The sequence below is a fragment of the Aquarana catesbeiana genome, linkage group LG01 (assembly GCF_042186555.1).
Source record: "Aquarana catesbeiana isolate 2022-GZ linkage group LG01, ASM4218655v1, whole genome shotgun sequence".
Classification (NCBI taxonomy): domain Eukaryota; kingdom Metazoa; phylum Chordata; class Amphibia; order Anura; family Ranidae; genus Aquarana; species Aquarana catesbeiana.
In genome coordinates this window covers 94107586-94129261 of record NC_133324.1, presented here as the reverse complement: position 1 = coordinate 94129261, position 21676 = coordinate 94107586, and the positions used below count along the sequence as shown (strand labels likewise).

The following is a 21676-nucleotide window of genomic DNA, read 5'->3' as shown; positions in this document are numbered from 1 at the left end:
TCTTTTGATGAACCAGTTACCAAGGTAGAGCTAGTCTTGGTAATCGATAACAGTTGAGATTCGCACCCTTGCAGATCACTTCATGGAAAGGCAGACAACACTGATTGGGCAACAGGGATTTCAGATGTCAGAACCATGGTCCTAGGGGGACTAACCCTTGACACTTAGTGTAACCAAAGACATGAGAAGACAATGATCTGATCTGGTTAAAATGTAATGTCTGTTGGTGACTAGTGTGTCTTTAGGGGCATACAACTACCTGGCCCAATCACTATTGTTCCCCCTAAATCTGCCCCTTCCTCTTTCCAGTGACACTCTTTGCAAGCTTGGCTATGACAACCTTACAAGTTAATATAGAGGTATACTCTTTGCCTTCTAATAAGTCTGTTAGGTTTAGTACGAGGAGCAAGAGAGTGTATTTATTAATGTTATTATGCTTTATGACAAGTTTTTGGGCTGTGAATACCATGTTAATAGGTAGTGTGCATGGATTGTCAACATTTGGTGATACATTATTCTACCTAAATAAGTTTGTTAAGAAAATAAAATGGTAACATTTAAATTAAAAGCATAGATGAATACATACATACTGCAATGTTCCAATACAACAATAAAGACAGAAATACATTTTTAACCATTTTGTTGATTTTAAGTTATGCAATACTTTTCTACATAGAAGAGAATGAAAGAGGTACTTAACGGTTTTAAATACTGCAGCTTTAACAAGCTGGTTAAGTTATAAAATTCTCCATAGGTCCAGTGGCAAGTAAAGTTTTCCAGCTGGGATGATCGGCACTCTGTGATTCTTGGCCAGCCAGGAGGATCTACAAGCCACCAAAAGACATGTTAATAAAATTAATGTTTATGTTTTTATTTTAAATATATCACAATCATATGATACTAAGCCATAAGAGTACATTACACATAAATAGTCACATAGGTGCATTCATTATCAAATAAACATATAATGGATGGCAAGCAAAGCTTTTCTGCACTTATCATTAGCTTTAGGTACTCTATATAAGATTTGTTATTTTATTTTGTTTTTTAAAGCTGCACTTTTTTTTTACCTCAAACTGTTTAGGTATGGTCTGTGTAGACTACTTAAGATAAAAGTTCATACATTTAAGTGTATCTAATGTTATTAGATTTATTGCTTTGTTCCTGTCGGGTACATTCACCCGCTCTACTGTATTTGTCCTGGTGACCAGCGGTGGAGAATTCAGCTGTCATCAGGATAACAGGTGATGAAAAATCTTCCAATGGGGACACCTTTTCTGGTGACAACTTTCTAACAGAAGATTTCCCTTAACTTCACAGATTTTATATTTTTCCTATGCTTTCAAAAACTACAAAAAAATGTAGTTCTACATAAGGCTTGGCTTTCTGTTACAAAGGCATCAACACGGGATGCTTAAAGTGTAAAGTAGAAAGACCACATAAAGCAAAATGTCTATATAAACATGAACACACCACTGGTTCTTGCTGAAATTAATGTGATTTGCAGCATGTGTTTGTGTTGATGCTGCCAGCCTCTGCCAATCTGGCCCTGGAAAATGTTGAGGAACTCCGTTCCTGAATTCAGAGACAGTGAATGGAAGCATCTGACATATATATACCGTATATAATTTCAAAGGCTTGGACTGATTTCCTGATCTCTGTCAGAATCTGACCATATCCAGATGTAGCAAGGTCCGGGACCTCCAGAGGCCTAATGGTGACTTCCAGAGTTAGGGACAGCCGACATCCTTCTGTGTAGGGTGGATTGCAAGGCATGGGGGGGTGTAATGCAAGATGAAATGGTGGGTGTCAGACACTTTTTGAATGCAAAGAGATTTATTGTCTCTTGAACAGAACTGAGGGAGAGAGGGTTAGCGCCAGGACACCCTTAATTGGATGCAATGATAATTAGCAGACTCCGAGACATCTATAGGTAGACAGCTATACAGGTGAAGGCCTCCAGCCAGACACCACTTCTGTATAGGTAGGACCGCTATCTCCTATGGCAACAATCTTGTAGCAGTTACGGTAGTTGTATTCAACTATTGGCAACACAAACAGTTCTCCGCTTACTCCACAGTCACTCACTGTGGGTCTTTACTCAATGAACTCCCAGTCTTTAACTAGACTTCATATCCAATAGCCACTGGATCCCCTGCGCTCTTCCACTTTAGTGTTCAGTAGCTTCCTCAAGCGTCACCCCCGCTTCCCTGCTGGGTCCCTAGCTTAGCACTCACAGATACTCTTCAAGCGTCACCCCTGCTGACCTGCTAGGTCCCTGGCTTGGCACCCACTGATGCTCCGCAAGCGCCACCTCTGCTGTCCCGCTGGGTCCCTGGCTTGGCACTCACTGAAGTTTTCCCACTTCTTCACCATCCCCAGCTGGCGAGAGGACTGCCCTGGTACTTGCTTCAGCTTACTCACAGTGGTCTTCGGTAACAAGGTGGTTGGTCCCTTAGTGGCGACAGCTTCCCCTTTTACCTCCGACCACAGCTAGTTCCCCGTCCAGTGGAACCACTACTTTTGGTTGGATTGCAAGCCAGCAGTCCCAACCCTATGCTGCTCTCCCGCCCCTGGAAAGGCCCTCAGGCAGCCTAGCAGCTAAATGTCCCCCGGATAGGCCTCAGGCTTCCTCAGTCAGACTCGAGTCACCTGTTTGAGGACTTGCGACTTGCTTGACAAAATTAAATAAATGACTCTACTTGACTTTGACTTGTCACTAATGACTTGCGACTTGACTTTGACTTGGGCTATTTGACTTGCAATGACTTGGCACCACCAGTGCTGTGTCTTGGCTTAGGCAAAAGCTGCCCCCCCCCCCCACAAAAGAAAGCTCCCCCCGAGTCCCGGCTTCGGGGTAGAATAGTATTTTGACTTAATTTGTGACTTGACCAAAATAAATGACTTGACTTGCTTGACTTCTAGCAGGGACTCGACTTGACTTGCTTGCTTTTCGCTTTAACTTGGGACTTGCTTGTGACTTGAAGGTTAAGACTTGAGACTTGCTTGTGACTTGCACATGTGTGACTTACTCCCATCACTGATAGTAAGTAATGCACATATATAAAAACAGTAAAGTATAATAACTAAATTACATGTATTTTTCTGCAAAGGTCCTCTGGTGCTCTCTGCCATAGAGCTTGGCTGGTTTTGTGAGTTGGATGTAGATTGTTCTAAAAAAAAAAAATGGAAATAGAAATAATCTGATACACACAGTCCAAAATGTTTTACAGCTAATGTCAGATATACAAACTTCTCATTAATTTCAGTTCAATTTTTTTAAATGTTGAAAAGTTCTTTAAAACCATCACCAGTAGTCCAATTGAAGCCTACTACATATACCACCAACTTAAGCTTCTACAACATGCTTTAGTTGTATTGGCCCTCAGCGTATTGTTTGTGCTGAGTTCCTGATTCTTCCCTTGCTCATGGTCTACAGAAGCCTTCTGATTCTACACAGAGCCGAAACTGTGTGATGATGTGGGATATGGAGCCTCATCCTACTACTGCAATGTGGAGAGAATAAAACTGAGTGATCACCACCATCTAGAGTTGGCAGTTCAGGCACAGCCTGGGGTGGCGGACAGCTTTGGACCAGTCAGTCTAAAAACAATAATATAATATAAGACATTACTGTTCTATGGTTTATATCAGCAACTCCTTTTAATTCCTGCTAAAGGCACCTGTCACTACAGTGAATATATGCACTCAAAATAAATTCTCAGCCTCAACAAGTACCACCATTGGTACTATACACACTTAGGGAAACACTGTTCTTGTTGGCGCTCTATGTATAACTTAGAAAGAAAGTTGTATAACTGTATAGTTGTATAAGAATGTATAACTTGGGAAGAGATGGTGAGTAGGTTGATGTCAGGGAAGTCAAGCAGATAGTAATAATGTGATATCAGCTTTAGAAAAGCACAAGCAGGATGTTTTTTTGGCTAATAAATTTAAAGCATGCAACCTAAGGTTTAAAATGGTCTACAGGTTCCATTTTAGTGTATGGTATGGAAATACGCTGTAGAAAATATGCTGCAATTGTCTTTAGTCAGTTCCTCTAGTAAAGCCTCTCCAAATGTAAATCTATGTTGAGACTGATTGGTTAAGTAGAAATAAAACATATGCTATTATTTATTTGCATTGGTTTAAGGTAAACTCAATGTTTAGCAGTTTTGGAGCTCATTCTGTATTTGTGTGGAGACTCCACCAGCCAGTGCCTATAAATATATAATTCTCTATCTATCGAGAGTGGACAAAGGATAATCATTCCACAGATATCCAAAATGGCGGGGCTTTAAAGTACCTACAGACATGACATGTTGTCACATGCTTGTCAATAAACATCATACTGGGTAAAGGCTCCTCCAGATGTGTTCACCCACCCCTAGAACTCTCCCAAACCATCTGGGCCAGCCCTCTAAGAATAGGCCAGACCTGGCAGTGTCTGTACAGGGACTATACATTCACACTTGAACGACACAAACATTTCAGAATGATTCTGCAATTCTTATCTCCTCGCTGCAGTCTTATGTCTATGGTTATCATTGTTCTTCTAGCTAAAAATGTTTTGGAAATAGGGGCTGCACTGCAATGCTGCATGTAGTGGGTTGACCATACTTGTACAAATAGAGGCAGGTTCAGGAGTTTGCATAGACTCACCAATTTCATCGATGAAGAATGAACGTTCATCAACTGTAACATTTTCAATAATAAGGCGGATGTGATAATTCCACAGGACTGAGGTATTTTCCTTGCTGAAATAACAACTGTTTCTACCTGAAGACTCAGTGACGGGGCAGTCATTCCATTGATGGTCACTACAACAGGAATATTGAGAGGGTATTCAGACACAGATTTACAAACCCAGATCCTGCGTGCACATGACCCACGCAGCCTAATGCCCCATCTACCACTGGGGCAGATCTGCTATTTATAGGTAACATCTTAACTGTGCCCAAGCAGTACCCTAAAATGTACCTTTTGTTGTAAGTTCCTCCTAAAAAATAGCAGGGCATTTCCTGATAATTGTGGGTGCCTAGGCATTCCTTCGCACAAAGGTTCATAACAGTATATCTCCATCAGACTTTTAGTCTCAGGAGATTTAGTGATAGCACTACCTTAGTGCTCACTGTTTTTTGCTGTGGCCTTCTCCTCTACCAAGATGTCTACCTTCAGACAGAGACACTGTGTAGAACAAGGCAAGGTAAGTAATGTGGGAAAGATCAAATGCAGGAAGACCCCAGGCAATGCTGGTGACAAGACCTGGTGCCCTCCTCTCTGCTTTTTCTTTGGTCACAGCTTCCAGAGTTCAGCTCCTCTTTAAAGTGTTTGTTACCCTAAAAAAATACTGCACAAGAATCTGTTCCTGCTGTGTAATTTGCCCCCCAAAATACCTGGCTAATCCTGCCTGGATATGTCCTCCCCCCTGTAAACGGACCACGGTATAGCATGGCTGCTGAGCCCTGACACCGTGATTAGTTTACGTGCCTCCATCATCAGCAGCTCTCCTCTCCTCTGTCTCCTCCCCCCTCCCCTCCATGCTTGTCAGCTGTGTGTGTGAGCCGCCCCTCCCTCCCCTTCTAGCACCGTTCTGAGCAGTGCAAACATTACTGCTCACAATCACTGCCAGCCCCTCTGCTAGGATAACATGTAGTATATACTATATACCATTTTGTAAAATTAATCTTCTAAATACATTATTTCTTCTCCCCGATCATGTGACCGCCCGTCGCTCTCTTCCTCTGATGTATGCACTACAGAGGGAGGTCACATTACCGCCCGGCAAACATCAGAGGGAGATCTCGGGCCCTCCCTCTGTAGTACATACATCGGAGGAAAAGAGCAACGGGCGGTCCCATGAATGCTGATCAGGGAGAAGAAATAAGGTATTTAGAAGATGAATTTAAAAAAAAGGGCATATGGTATATACTAAATGTTATCCTAGCAGAGGGGCTGGCAGTGATTATGTGCACTGCCTTAACAACCCCTTTAAACAATTTTTCTTCTGATCACGTTTGCATGTTTGCCGTCTATATATTTTTTACTGCATTACACATGGAAATTTGTAGATTCTCATTTCTCATCTCATTGCAGCTTCCGTGCTAAAGCCAAACTCTGGGGTTCTTGTTCCTTCCTTCCCCCAAAAGGTTCTCCAGGGTGTATATTATGTTTTTGTTCTTTGTATACTTATCTCTTCCAGATGTCTTCAAGCTGCCCACGTGATGGTCCTCTTAACCCCTTCTCTAGGCTGGGCTCCCTCAGTGATGTAGGGAGCCTTGATGTGAAGATTCTCATAACAATGGTATAGAACTTATTAGTGTGTAGAACTAGTCCACAGATAATAGTCCATAAAAAATGTGCAATAATACTTTAAGCGTATGGATATGGAAGAAGTGGTCCTATCACAGGTGAACCCCCCTTTTACATCAATGTTACTTATGGTTTACTACACTATGAGATTTTCTCTTTGGCTGATTTTGGTATGATGTGGAGTAGGCGATAACACCCAGCATTAAAAGGGGACTCCCTTTGAAGAATTACACTGGCACTTGGAGTGCATAGAGCGAGTGAGCTGTCTTCTTAGTTGAGACGGTATTCACCTCTAGTGTAAAGGAATATTGCGCATTTTTTATGGACTATTACCTGTGGACTAATTCTACACGCTAGTGGGTTCTATACCATTGTTATGATTGTTCAAAGAAGGACTACTGCATTCTATTTTGTTTTTTTAGCGCTGCAATTTTTTGTATTTTTGTTTGTTTGAGGGGTGTGTTTTTCCTCAATCGCCAACAGCTATTTTCTGTTTTAGGGTTGATCTCTTTTCTATACATTAATTGATGTGAAGATTGGATTTTCCACCATGTTTGTTTCTTGCAGTTGTGATCCTATAGTATCTGTTTTCTCAACCTAAGCCACCATTTTCAATGTTTTTGTGATAAAGAAATAGAAAGTTTCATCACTCTGTTAAATGTGTATGGCCAGCTTAGAGAGAACATGGATCTTGCAAGCTGTGCCTACAAAAGGCAAGCAGAGGACTGGTAAGAACTAGTCACCAGTATTGTTTGCAACTGATCTTTTCCCCATTACTGACCTACCACGCCTTGTTCTGCGCTATTTCGCTGTGGGAATGAGGTCAACTAGGTTGAGGAGCAAGGCTTTGCTTTCTCACGTTACAGTTGCACCTCATGACTGCTGTGAAAATATTCAAAAAGCGCAGTAGAAGTATAGGAGGCACAGATCCACAAAATGAATGTAGCAGAAACAGGGAGATCCTTGCATTGCATGCTCTTGGGTATATCTGTCTCTCAAGCAATATAATCAGTGGGCAGCATAGTAGTGACATCGCCAAATCTCACTCCAGATTTTATGAGACCAGCTATCAGAGGTAGCAGTGCCTTAAATGATCTCACACAGTAGAAATACAAGAGCCATGAAGCTCCAGGCATAGGTGTGCACTTCTCAGAAAAATTCATAACAAAAGATACATTTTTCAGGGTACTTCTAATGCCGCGTACACACGAGCTGACTTTACGGCAGACTTGGTCCGGCAGACCGGACTCCGTCGGATAATTTGATCGTGTGTGGGCTCCAGCGGACTTTTTTTCCCCAAAAGTTCGACGGACCTAGAAATGAAACATGTTTCAAATCTGTCCGACGAACTCGAGTCCAGTCGAGAAGTCCGCTCATCTGTATGCTAGTCCGACGGACAAAAACCGACGCTAGGGCAGCTATTGGCTACTGGCTGTGTACTTCCTTATTTTAGTCCGGTCGTACGTCATCACGTACGAATCCGTCTGACTTTGGTTGATCATGTGTAGGCAAGTCCGTTCATTTGAAAGTCTGTCGGTAAGTCCATCGTAAAGTCCATCAAAAAGTTCACCGGACCTAGTCCATCGAAAAGTCCGCCTATATGTGTACGCGGCATTAGGCACAATTAACATCTCTAGATGTTCCCTATGAGAGAGCTAATATAATTTAAAGCGTAACTTCAGTAATTTTTCAACTTTCCATCTATTAAATCTTCTGCCCTTGTTGTTTTACCTTTGGATAGTAAAACATATTTTTTTCTGCCAGTAAATACCTTATACAGCCCACTTCCTGTTTCTTGTATGGTCATTAACCTCGGTTTATGACATCATGCACAGCTCTCTCTCTCCCTTGTGAGAGTTTTGCCAGGAAGGGAGGGGGGATGAGTCATAAGAGGGCCAATGAGAGCTGCAGAGCTGGAGGTGTGCCTCTGTGTCTGTATATATTCACGAAGTGAAACTGGCAGCAGCCTCAGTTGCCCACAGTTAATATGGTTGCAGCCAGACTCAGTGGAGGGTAGGGTTGCCAACTAATCCCACACATATTGATTACACAGGTTCTGTGGCTGATTAAGGTGGTAATTAAACTCACTTGGTGCTTTATCCGAATTAAATTAGCCTCAGAATCTGTGTAATTCATATTTGTTCGGGTTTAAAGGGACGAGCTGGCAACCCTAGTGGAGGGAGATTTATGCAGCATATTTGGCAAGTACAGAATCACAGTATATATAAAATAATATGCAAAGTGGTTGGAGGAAAGATTCAGAATCACAAAGATGTTTTTATTACAAACTATGTGCGCAGACTGCAGTTCCTCCTTAGGTCAGGTTAATTTTACTCCCTGGGGTTGATTGTACTTAAACCGGAGAGTGCAAAAACTGGTGCAGCTGTGCATGGTAGCCAATCAGCTTCTAACTTCAACTTGTTCAATTAACCACTTGCCAACCGCCGCATGCCGATGTACGTCCAAACTTTGGCGTCGGATATCGTTGTTATGGCAGCAGCTAGCTGCCATAACCCCGGTATCCCCGTTTTTGTGCAGCGGTCGGCTTTCAGATAACAGTGGTCCCTGCGGCGGATTCGTGACACTGCTGAGCGGAAGCGACGTCAAAACGTCACTTCCGCCCACGCCTCTTAAAGGCACATTTTTGTCAATGTAATTTTTTTAAATGACTTCTTTTTTTTTTTCTTTTTAATTGCATTTTAGTGTAAATATGAGATCTGAGGTCTTTTTGACCCCAGATCTCATATTTAAGAGATCCTGTCATGCTTTTTTCTATTACAAGGGATGTTTACATTCCTTGTAATAGGAATAAAAGTGACACATTTTTTTTTAAACAGTGTAAAAATAAATAAAACAATGTAAAATAATTAATAAAAACAAAAAAAAAATTTTTGAAAAACCAGACGAGCTTGCGCGCAGAAGCGAACGCATATGTGAGTAGCGCCCACATATGAAAACGGTGGTCAAACCACACATGTGAGGTATTACTGCGACCGGTAGAGCGAGAGCAATAATTCTAGCCCTAGACCTCCTCTGTAATGCAAAACATGCAACCTGTAGAATTTTTTAAACGTCGCCTATGGAGATTTTTGAGGGTAAAAGTTTGACTCCATTCCACGAGCGGGCGCTATTTTGAAGCGTGACATGTTGGGTATCAATTTACTTGACGTAACATTATATTTCACAATATAAAAAAAAATTGGGCTAATTTTACTGTTGTCTTATTTTTTTATTCAAAAAAGTGATTTTTTTCCCAAAAAAAGTGCGCTTATAAGACCGCTGCGCAAATACGGTGCAAAAAAAAGTATTGCATTGACTGCCATTTTATTTTCTAGGGTGTTAGAAAAAAAAAAAACAATATATAATGTTTGGGGGTTCTAAGTAATTTTCTATCAAAAAAAACTGTTTTAAACATGTAAACACCTAAAATCCAAAACGAGGTTGGTCCTTAAGTGGTTAAGCTTTGAAAAAAAAAACTGGAAGCTGATTGGTTTCTATGCACAGCTGCACCAGACTTTGCACTCTCCAGTTTTAGTAAATCAACCCCAGGGAGTAGAATGAACCTGAACTTACTTAAATTACTCCAACAACATTTTTCAACTAGGAATGACGTTTTTGATCAGCGGGGCCTTAGACGTTATTACACTGTAAGATATACAGCTTTGAAGCTCAAGGTACAGGACATGCCCTATAGACACGTGCAATTTGTTTAGTTCCAAATTCGTTTTTCAATGAAATTCAACAAATTCGTTAATTCGTAAATATTCCAATGAACGAAAACCCATTTGACAAATTTTTCCAAAATTCGAAAATTTGAAGATTCGGATATTCGAAAATTTGGAAATCTGAAAATTTGTAGATCCGAAAATCAAAAATTCAAAAAATTCCGAAATTCGAAGATTCGGAAATTCGAAAATCTGAAAATACGAAATTGGGAAATTTGAAAATACGAAAACAAGACTGACAATCCGAACATTTATAGAAACAAAAGTAAAGACAATCCGAAAATGGGAAAACCCGAAAATCTGAAATAATAACTAACTAATAATAACTATTACTAACTATTAAATTATAGGTATTGGGATTTCCTTTCAAATTTGACGTCTTTTTTCCCACAAATAGAGCTTTTTGGTGGTATTTGAACATCTCTGCGGTTTTTATTTTTTGCGCTATAAACAAAAAAAGAGCGTCAATTTTGAAAAAAAAAACACAATATTTTGTATGTTTTGCTATAATAAACATACCCCAATTTTTTTAAAAAAAAAGCTAATTTTTTTTTCAGTTTAGGCCGACATGTATTCTTCTACATATTTTTGGTAATAAAAATCGCAATAAGCGTATATTGATTGGTTTGCGCAAAAGTTATAGCGTCTACAAAATAGAGGTCTAGAATTATGGCATTTTTATTATTATTTTTTTTTTTTACTAGTAATGGCGGCGATCTGAGATTTTTATCGTGACTGCAACATTATGGCGAACACATTGAACACTATTGACACATTTTTGGGACAACTGACAATTATACAGCGATCAGTGCACTGATTACTGTATAAATGTCACTGGCAGGGAAGGGGTTAACACTAGGGGGCGATCAAGGGGTTAATTGTGTTCCCTGACTGTGTGTTCTAACTGTAGGGGGAGGGGACTGACTATAGGAGATGACAAATTGTGGTTCCTAGCTATTAGGAACTCACAATTTGTTTCTCTTCTCAGAACAGAACAGGGATTTGTGTGTTTACACACACACACGTTCCTGTTCTGCCTCTCATACCCGTGATCGCTTGTGGCCGGCGGTCATGGGCCCCCCGAGTGCAGCGGGTGCGTGTGCTATCCCGCTTAAAGGAGCTGAAGTATAGCTACGACGGCTCGCAGAATCGTGCCGACCTGCTGCAGTATAATGATGGCGGCTGGTCGGCAAGTGGTTAAAGAAGAGGTCAACCGTGTTTATTCTACACTCACCGGCCACTTTATTAGGTACACCTGTTTAAGTGCTTGCTAACACAAATTGCTAATCAGCCAATCACATGGCAGCAACTCAATGCATTTAGGCATCTAGACGTGGTGAAGACGACTTGCTGTTCAAACTGAGCATCAGAATGGGTAAAAAAGGGGATTTAAATGACTTTGAATATGTCATGTTTGTTGGTGCCAGATGGGCCTGATCTGAGTATTTCAAAAACTGCTGATCTACTGGAATTTTCACGCACAACCATCTCTAGGGTTTACATAGAATGGTCAGAAAAAGAGATAATATTCAGTGAGCGGCAGTTGTGTGGAAGAAAATACCTTGTTGATGTCAGAGGAGAATGGGCAGACTGGTTTGAGATGATAGAAAGGTAACAGTAACTCTTGTAACCACTTGTTACAACCGAGGTATGCAGAAGAACATCTCTGAATGCACAACACATAGACCATGAAGCTAAGAACAGGAAACTGAGGCTACAATTCGCACAGGCTCATCAAAATTGGACAATAGAAGATTGAAAAAAGTTTCCTGGTCTGTTGAGTCTCAATTTCAGCTGCAACATTCAGAATTTAGCATAATCAACATGAAAACATGGATCCATCCTGCCTTGTATGAACGGTTCAGGCCGGTGGTGGTGGTGTAATGGTGTGGTGGAGATATTTTCTTGGCACACTTAGGGCCCCTTAGTACCAATTGAGCATCATTAACTACTTCCATACAGGGCATTTTCACCCCCTTCCTGCCCAAGCTAATTTTCAGCTTTCAGCGCTGTCGCACTTTGAATAACAATTGCGCGATCATACAACACTGTACACAAATGAAATTTTTGTTGTTTTTTCCCCACTAATAGAGCTTTCTTTTGGCGGTATTTGATCACCTCTGTGGTTTTTATTTCTTGCGCTATAAACAAAACAAGAGTGACACGTTTGAAAAAAACACAATATTTTTTACTTTTTGCTATAATAAACATCCAATTTTTTTTCTTTTTAAACAAATTTTTTCCTCAGTTTAGGCCGATATGTATTCTTCTACATATTTTTGGTAAAAAATATCGCAATAAGCGTATATTTATTGGTTTGCGCAAAAGTTATAGTGTCTACAAAATAAGGAGATAGATTTATAGCATTTTTATTATTTCTTTTTTTTTTGACTAGTAATGGCGGCAATCTGCGTTTTTTTATCGTGACTGCGATATTGCGGCGGACATATCGGACACTTTTGACACATTTTTGGGACCATTCACATTTATACAGCGCTCCATGCTATAAAAATGCATTGATTACTGTATAAATGTGACTGGCAATGAAGGGGTTAACCAGGAGGGGGCGCTGTAGGGTTAATCGTGTTGCTAGGGAGTGATTCTAACTGTGGGGGAGGGGGGATTCACAAGGGGAGGAGACCGATCGGTGTTCCTCTGTACAAGGAACACACCATCGGTCTCCTCCCATCTGACAGGACGTGGATCTGTGTGTTTACACACACAGATCCACGGTCCTGCTCGGTTACCGGGCAATCGCGGGTGCCCGGCGGACATCGCGGCCACCGAGCACCGGGACCCGAGTGACGCGGTGTGTGCGCGCCCCCTGGGGGACCTGGAAGGGCCGCCGTCATATGATAGGATAACAGCTGCACCGTCCCACCGTCATATGACAGCAAGTGGTTAAACACCACGGCCTACCTGAGTATTGTTGCTGACCATGTCCAGGGCCAGCTTTAAGGCAGGGCAAAAGGGGCAGCTGCCCTGAGCCCTGTCATTGTTGTGGGGCCCAAAGCAGCTGCCTCATACTTGCCAACTATCCCAGTTTAAATTCCCTTGACTTTTAGTCCCTTGCTGTGTCCTGATATCTCAGTGTGAAGTGCTCCTACTAATGCTGCCCTATTGTTGTGTACAGATGACTCACCTACAGACCCTGTGTTTACATGTAAATAACCGGCATTCATATGTAAATAGCTGCATCCAGCGACATAGATGTGTAAATAAAGGCAGCATTCATATGTATATCATGCCCCCTGCAGTGAGGAGATGATGTGCTGTAATCTCTAGCAACCAATCGGTAAGCAGTATTACTCTACAGTAATCTCTAGCAACCAACCAACAAGCAGAAATCATGTGCTGTAACATCTAGCAACTAATCAGGGAGCTGTAGTGTGTGCTGATACCTCTAGCAACCAGTCAGTAAGCGGTAATGATACACTGTAACCTCTGGCAACCAATCGCAGCCTGATCTGATACAGTAAACTGATTTTAAGTCTAGCTGCTATTTATTGAATGTCTCAGAGCAGGTGAAGAGCGAAATTGTATAGGGGGGCCCAAGAAAATGTTTGCCCAGGGTCCAATCAATATTAAAGACGGCCCTGACCATGTCCATCCCTTTATGACTACAGTGTACCCATCTTCTGATGGCTACTTCCAGCAGGATAATACACCATGTCACAAAGCTCATATTATCTCACAACTGGTTTCTTGAACATGACAATGAGGTCACTGTACTCCAATGGCCTCCACAGTCACCAGATCTCATCCAATAGAACACCTTTGGGATGTGGGATCATGGATGTGCAGCCGACAAATCTGCAGCAACTGTGTGATGCTATCATGTCAATATGGACCAAAATCTCTGAGGAATGTTTCCAACACCTTGTTGAATCTACGCCACAAAGAATTAAGGCAGTTCTGAAGGCAAAGGGGGGTCCAACCCGGTACTAGCAAGGTATACCTAAATAAAGTGGCTGGTGAGTGTATGTCTGCTTGCCTTTGTGATTCCAGCAAAAAGCAGCAGTTGAAAAAAAATAAAAAAACAAAATAAAATGTTTCTTGAAGGCCTTCTAAATATTTTCTATTGACGATTGATTTCATACATCCATTGTTTGATAAAAAGCCTATACTAATCTTCCTATAACAAACATATAAAAGTTTTGATACCTTGTCTTATACTGGAAATTTATCATGGTGGACAAGTTCTGAAAATCTCCATAAGTCCAATAACATGTTATTGTCTCAAGCTGTGGCAATCGGCAGCTCGTGATTCTAGGCCCTCTCGAAGTTTCTAAAAAAGAACAGAACAACGGGGTTAATTGAATTGTTGTGAACGGGAAGCAAAGATCGACTCACACATTGCTATTTCTATATTAAAATCTTTTTTATAAAGCAACATCGCTTCACAGTTAGCCATACCCAGCCGTCTTAAGTTCTCCAGGTAGCTGGTGATTTTGTTAACCTGGATCCAATAATGCATGCTGTGTGTATGTACAAAACAAAATAATTTTACTTGCTTACCATGAAAATCAATTACTGACACTTCTGGAGGTCACAACAGGAGCGGCTATGATTTGTGAACAGCCTGTTCTAAGGCCTACAAAGTCTAAGGTAAAATTGGCAAGTAAACACTGTAATGTACTTACAAAATAATTCCAGACAATTCTTTTATTTCCATCATCCTAGCTGCCCCAATGCAGAAAGACGTTGCAAATCTTTTGCTTCACATTGAAGCCATTTTTTTTTTTTTAAGGGCGCATTCACAATGTTCCAACACATTAACATTAGAACACGCCTTACTACAATGCCGAGTGATGCATGTTACGTGCATAGGTGCAATGCAATGCCGTCCAATCCTAAAACTGAACCCCAGGAAAAAAGCATACATGCAATAGAATATCATAAAAAGGAAAACGTGCTAATTTAGATCATTTTCGAGCAGCAACCCTCCTGTAAGATATATACAGTGCATAAATGTAATAGTACAAAAGGCTGCACTAATGACACTTAGTTAGGTAGTGCTAATGAAAATAAAGTTAGAATAAAAATACTTATTAATTGTGCAAGAACCAAAATCATAAAATTAGTGAAAAAATGTATATAGTAAAAAATAGTCCAAATTTGAAGGATTGTCCTTCCAAATTCGTAAAGTGTCCTTCCAAAGTGTTAATATCCACCACCAAGTAATGTGCAAAATCCACTAGGATGCAAGGGATGCTCGCTTACCAGCTGATGGGGACCTCCTATTATGGAAGGTCACAGACACTTGTGGCTAATACCCAGCCAGGGCTTTTATCCAGTGAGGGGATATTTAAATGGCATTTCTCACCAAGCCTATATTCCGGGGACCAGGGCACAGTTGAACTCGAATAAGGAGACAGGGTCCAGGGCACTCCGCACAACTTGAAATGATGAGTTCCTCTCTCAGAGTGCAATCATAATTCCCCAAAAAAGAGATAAACTCGCCATCTCAATTTTAATATAAAACTAAAAGGTACTTACATCAATGTAGTTTAAAAACAGCATATCAAACCGGGAGGAGCAACGCGCTGATGTCACCGCGCTATATGTGATCGCGGAAGGACGGGTGTTCGCGGTTTAGCCGGCTGGCTTGTTTTGTATGCTGTTTTTAAACTACATTGATGTAAGTGCATTACCTTTTGGTTTTATATTAAAATTGAGATTTTATACTATGGCAAGTTTATCTCTTTTTGGGGAATTATGATTGCACTCTAATGGAGGAACTCGTCATTTCAAGTCGTGCGGAGCGCCCTGGAACCGGTCTCCTTATCCAAATTCAAGCCCTGCCTTGGGATGAAAAATAGTGTCCCATCTTTGGTGTCAGTGGGAGGAATAGTTCCTCATCATTGGTGTCAGTGTGAGGAATAGTGCCTTGTATCAGTGAGGGAAATAGTGTCCCAAGGGCCGGATAAAGGCAAGCAAGCAGAGGGCCACATTCGGTGTGGAGATCCCTGGTCTAGTGCGTTGCCAGTCCCAGACATAAATAACATCTGTCAAGTGTTGTTTATTGCTGCCTAAAATGAAGTGGAGTGAATGGAGTTGGGGTTTAGGGGGCAAAATTTGGGGGGAGTCAGGGTGGGTATTGGTTAGACTGAAAGCTAGGGTTACCTAGGAAATTCAAGAAAACCTACAAATGTAAAATTTGCTTTTCTCATGTGATTCATTTGCTGGAAACCTCTTTAATTCTGTTCACTTTTAAATTTCATACAAAGCATCTACAGTTGTAGTCTTCAAGCAGAACAGGTTTCCTAGCAAAGAAAGCAACATTTGCATTCATCTAAAGATGTATGTTCCCAACCACTGGAATATTTAAACATTTTTCACAATGTGGTATTCAAATACCGTCCTTGATAAATTGTATGGAATCTTTGCTTCTATTTGAAAAAGCCCAACAGAGTTTTGTCTGGCCAGCCAATCTGTAGTCCGTGTCAGATCAATTTTTTTAAGGATTAGACCATCATTTCTAACTTTAATACAATCATTATTTGTTGAAATGTCTTAAAGACATTGGATGACAATTTTAAAATCCCCAAATTTTTGGCCAAATATTGGAGATGACCTAACATCTATGGGTCACCAGCAGACACTGTCAGCCAAGGCGAGTTAACCGCACGTGCTGGAAAACCTTGCTTGATGACTGTTCTTTTTATCTTTTTCTGCAATTCTTTAAAGGCTAAATATAATTGGTCCCACAATGGACTGTTTAGGGACCTGGTGGTTAATATAAATATCTAAACATGGTAAGATTATGGCTGTACTTCCAAGAACAACACCCCCGGTGACTATGGTGGCATTCATTGATGCTTTATGAGGTCCAGGATGGTAATATGAAAGTCTTTTTTCTATTATTAGGAGTATGCTGTTTAACATAGGTAAAATAGATGCCTTGAAGGTGCCTCCTAAACATGGTCAGGACACTGTGGCCTCTTACACAACTTTTGGTTGTGCCCACCCCTTGAGCAACTTTGGTAAAATATCTTCCCATTTCTCTAGAATAGATAAGTTCACAACCCCAATAAGCCCCCCTCTGATTGTTTTGGGGTTTTCCTGGGCTTCCTATAAGGTGGGGTAGTAAATTAAAAAAAAATGGAGATAGCGGAAATTTTTCACAGCTGCCAAGGAATGCTAAGCTCTTAGCTAGACAGAAGTCCCACTTCTTCCACTAATGTTGTCACCATTTTGATGTATATAGTGGTTACTGGAGGAAACCAAAGCAGAAAACGTCATCTTCAAAAAAGACAAGACATCCATATTACAGTTCCTTTCCATACCAGCTGTCTTAGAATTGTGCCTGTATTAAATTGATATCCTGCAATATTTTTCATTTCACCAGCATCAACCAGAACAGTTCTATTTTTTCTATTAAATAAAATGTTAGAGGTTTATGTTTGTCGGTTATTCAGCAATAAGCAGATATTAAATCCTGAGAGAAGAAAAAAATATTCTGCTTCACTTCAAGCTCTCAATTTCCTTTCCTAACAAATGCCTCTGTATGTACAGTATCTGTGCATGGATAATAACAGCAGACTGATTCCATAGAAGCTGTTATCCATATGAAATAAGGAAAATCAACAAGCAATGATTGTGCACATACACTAAAACCAGCCAGATTTCAGCTGACTTTGGAAGTAAAAATTTTCCTAAGCGCTTAATCCAATAGTGAAAGCTCCAAACAAGCGTGTGTGGGGGGCAAGAATAATAAACTCAAGGGCAGCCTAGCAGCACTATTGTCGTTGGTTCAAATCCCAACCACAGCACTGCCTGCGCAGAGTTTGGATTTTCTCCCTGTGCCTGCATGGGTTTCCTCCCACATTCCAAAGACATGCTGTTAGGTTAATTGGTTCCTGTCTAAATTGTCCCTAGTATGAGTTTGTATGAATGTCATTTAGAGGATCTTAGATTGTAACCTCCTTGAGGGCAGGGACAGATGTGAATGTACAATTTATACAGTATGAAAAGTGCTGTGTAAATTGGTGCTATACCTATATGGCTAAAGGGTACCTATAATAAAAAATAACAGAATAAATAATTAAAAAACAAATTCATAGATAGCCCCAGGAGGTGTTCTGTTTATAAAAGGGCAGACACCCAAGAGCTGCCAGCCTGTGTGGTAGTTGATATGCATATACAATACAGGGGGGGGGAGTGTTATTTACTAAAGGCAAATCCACTTTGCACTGCAAGTGCACTTGGAAGTGCAGTCGCTGTAGATCTGAGGGGGACATGCAAGGAAAATAAAAAACAGCATTTTTGCTTGTACATGATTGGATGATAAAATCAGCAGAGCTTCCCCTCATTTCAGATCTTCCCCTCAGATCTACAGCAACTGCACTTCCAAGTGCACTTGTAGTGCAAAGTGGATTTGCCTTTAGTAAATCAACATCCAAGTGTCTGAAGACACTAATGGAGGTAAATTGGGTATCTGGTACTCCAGGAGGCAATGCCCTTAGTTTGTAATAATGTACATTTGATTAGTCAGTCTTTAGGTAAAAACCAGGTTGACCCACAGTTATTCAATTGCAAATTGAATAAAAAGCAGATGCACTTCACAAAAGGACAGGGAGAGAGAAGCAGCGCCAATCTAAATGCAGCGATATTAAAACTGGTTTATTAATGAAAGTAATGTACTCCCTAGAAGGTAGATAACATGGACACATCAAAAGGTAGCAGCCTTGTAGTTAGCAGGGACACAGCCTCATTCAAATCCTGACAGCTTCCTTCTGCACCCTTTCTTCTGACCTGGGACCCCGGGATTCACCGGCACCGTCGGGTACAAGGGCACTACGCTCTTCAGATGCCCCTCTGTATCTCTGCTAACTGCAAGGCTGCTACCTTTTGATGTGCCCACGTTATCTACATTCTAGTGAGTGTATTACTTTCATTATTAAACCGGTTGTAATATTGCTGCACTCAGATTGGAGCTGTTCCTCTCTCCTTGTCTTCCAGTGTTCACAGAGTCTCTTCTGCTCTATAGCGGGCTGCCTAACAAATGTATTACAACCTTGCCCCCATCCCTGGTCCTTTTGATCCATCTAAGCCATTTCCCCAGCCAGTGGTATACTTGCTCCAGCAACAGATGTTCGAGCGCTTCATAGTTACATACTAGGTGAGGTTGAAAAAAGACACAAGTCCATCAAGTCCAACCTATGTGTGTGATTTTATGTCAGTATTACATTATACAGTATAACCCTGTATGTTGTGGTCGTTTAGGTGCTTATCTAATAGTTTTTTGAAACTATCGATGCTTCCCGTTGAAACCACCGCCTGTGGAAGGGAATTCCACATCTTTGCCGCTCTTACAGTAAAGGACCCTCTACGTAGTTTAAGGTTAAACCTCTTTTCTTCAAATTTTAATGAATGGCCACGTGTCTTATTAAACTCCCTTCTGCAGAAAAGTTTTATTCCTATTGTGGGGTCACCTGTATGGTATTTGTAAATTGAAATCATATCCTCTCTCAAGCGTCTCTTCTCCAGAGAGAATAAGTTCAGTGCTCGTAACCCTTCCTCATAACTAATGTCCTCCAGTCCCTTTATTAGTTTTGCTGCCCTTCTTTGTACTCGCTCCATTTCCAGCATATCCTTCCTGAGGACTGGTGCCCGAAACTGGACAACATACTCCAGGTGAGGCCAGACGAGTCGGAGAGAATTATTGTTTTAACTCTTGAGTTAATCTCCTTTTTAATGCATAACAATATTCTGTTTTCTGTATTCTGCTTTGTTAGCAGCAGCTTGGCATTGCATGCCATTGCTGAGCCTATCAACTACTAGGACCCCCAGGTCCTTTTCTACCCTTGATTCCCCCAGAGGTTCTCCCCCCAGTGAGTAGATTGCATTCATATTTTTGCCACCCAAATGCATTATTTTACATTTTTCCACATAAAACCTCATTTGCCATGTAGTTGCCCACCCCATTAATTTGTTCAGATCTACTTGCAAGGTTTCCACATTCTGCGGAGAAAGTTATTGCCCCAAGGACCCTTGGGTGCAAGCCATTTGGTCCCGGTGACTTATTAATGTTATGTTTTTCAAGTCTATTCCTAATTCTGTCCTCTGTTAGTCATGAGGGTGCTTCAGTTGATGTGTCATGAGGATAAACACTGCAGTTTTGGTTACTGAAGCCCCCCGATTCCCTTGTGAAGACTGAGGAGAAGAGTAAATTCAATATCTTCACCATCTCACCATCCTTTGTAACCAGATTCCCTTCCTCATTCTTTATGGGGCCAATATGGTCTGTCCTCCCTTTTTTACTGTCTATATACTTAAAGAATTTCTTGGGATTTTTTTTTGCTCTCCTCCGCTATGTCTTTTGTGTTCTATCTTAGCTGCCCTAATTGTACCCTTACATTTCTTGTTGCATTCATTGTAAAATTTGAATGCTGATGATGATGATCCCTCAGCCTTGTATTTTCTGAAGGCCTTCTCCTTTGCTTTTATATGCAATTTTACATTGGAGTTAAGCCACCTAGTACTTTTGTTCGCTCTTTTAAATTTAATTCCCAATGGGATTCACTGGCTAATGCCCTTATTTAATATGCTCTTAAAGCAAACCCATCTCTCCTCCGTGTTCCAAAGATTTTTGTATTTCCCTTATGTTTTCTATTTGTGTGATTTATACTGAAGCTAACTGACCTGTGATCGCTGTTTCCTAAATTGCCCCTTATTTCCAGATCTGTGATCAGGTCTGTATTGTTGGTAATCAGTAGGTCTAGTTACACTTTGTTTCTAGTTGGCATGTCTACCATCTGACCCATTAAATTGTCCTACAAGACATTTAGGAACATCAATTATTGTTTATTTACTCACAAAAGGACAGTTGCAGAGACTGCAGATATAATGAAACAGTGTGACACTGTACCTCCCGGCCTCTGAGGAAAGGGGAATCCCCCCGAAACGCGTTATGATACAGGCACACGCCATCAGAAGACAACATCCCAGAGGGCAGGCTTCACAAGTGTCAGTGCCAGAACCAGCTTCTGTCAGTGGCTTCCAGCAGGAGAGCAGAATGACTTACCCTGCAGCCCGGCCAGGCTGTTCACCAGCAGAACAGCTGGATAACAGGAGCATTCCGGGAGGTACAGTGGCATTATACCCACAACCTCTGAAACTATCTTTATGTGAGTGCACCTGCTTTTTATTCAATTTTCAATAAATACTCATTGTCTTTAATACACTTAGATCCATTGTGATGGTTTCTTTTTGTTCTATCTTCAACTGATTTTAACCTAATGTAGTTTGCTGCCAAAAAAAACAATAAATTCCAATTACATGCTACTAGGCTGCAACACATAACTCTTTGTTTCATAAAAAAAATTTAAAAAAAACAGGGTTTCTGCTGTATTATGCTAGCAAAGCATATAACAGCTGCAAGATGGTTAATATTTCCCTTTAGGTGATAGCAATGGTTTTGCAGTACTGCATCACACATGAGTTTACAGGGGAGCAAAAGGTTCCTATTAAACCAGCAGCATGCTGGGTGATTAATGATGTCCTACTTATAAAGCTTCTGCAAGTCATTCTTGACATTAATTGCCTGGCAACTGTCTTACGTGGAATGGCTCCATGTTATGCATGTTGGATACTGGACTACAGGGTTATTGCTGTTTAAGCCCACGCAAACACCA

The 21676-nt window shown here is 40.9% G+C and overlaps 1 protein-coding gene across 3 annotated transcripts in view; it reads right to left on the bottom strand.

Annotated features, from left to right (window-relative positions):
* Positions 1–21676, bottom strand: part of GHR (growth hormone receptor) — a 566569-nt gene that overhangs the window by 36146 nt on the left and 508747 nt on the right. For all 3 annotated transcript variants that reach the window (XM_073621808.1, XM_073621818.1, XM_073621801.1), the window contains 4 exons: positions 14202–14325; positions 4663–4820; positions 3096–3173; positions 701–824 (listed from right to left, as the gene is read on the bottom strand). In XM_073621808.1, the coding sequence (XP_073477909.1) occupies positions 701–824; positions 3096–3173; positions 4663–4820; positions 14202–14325 (484 nt within the window). The remainder of the gene's footprint in view (positions 1–700; positions 825–3095; positions 3174–4662; positions 4821–14201; positions 14326–21676) is intronic.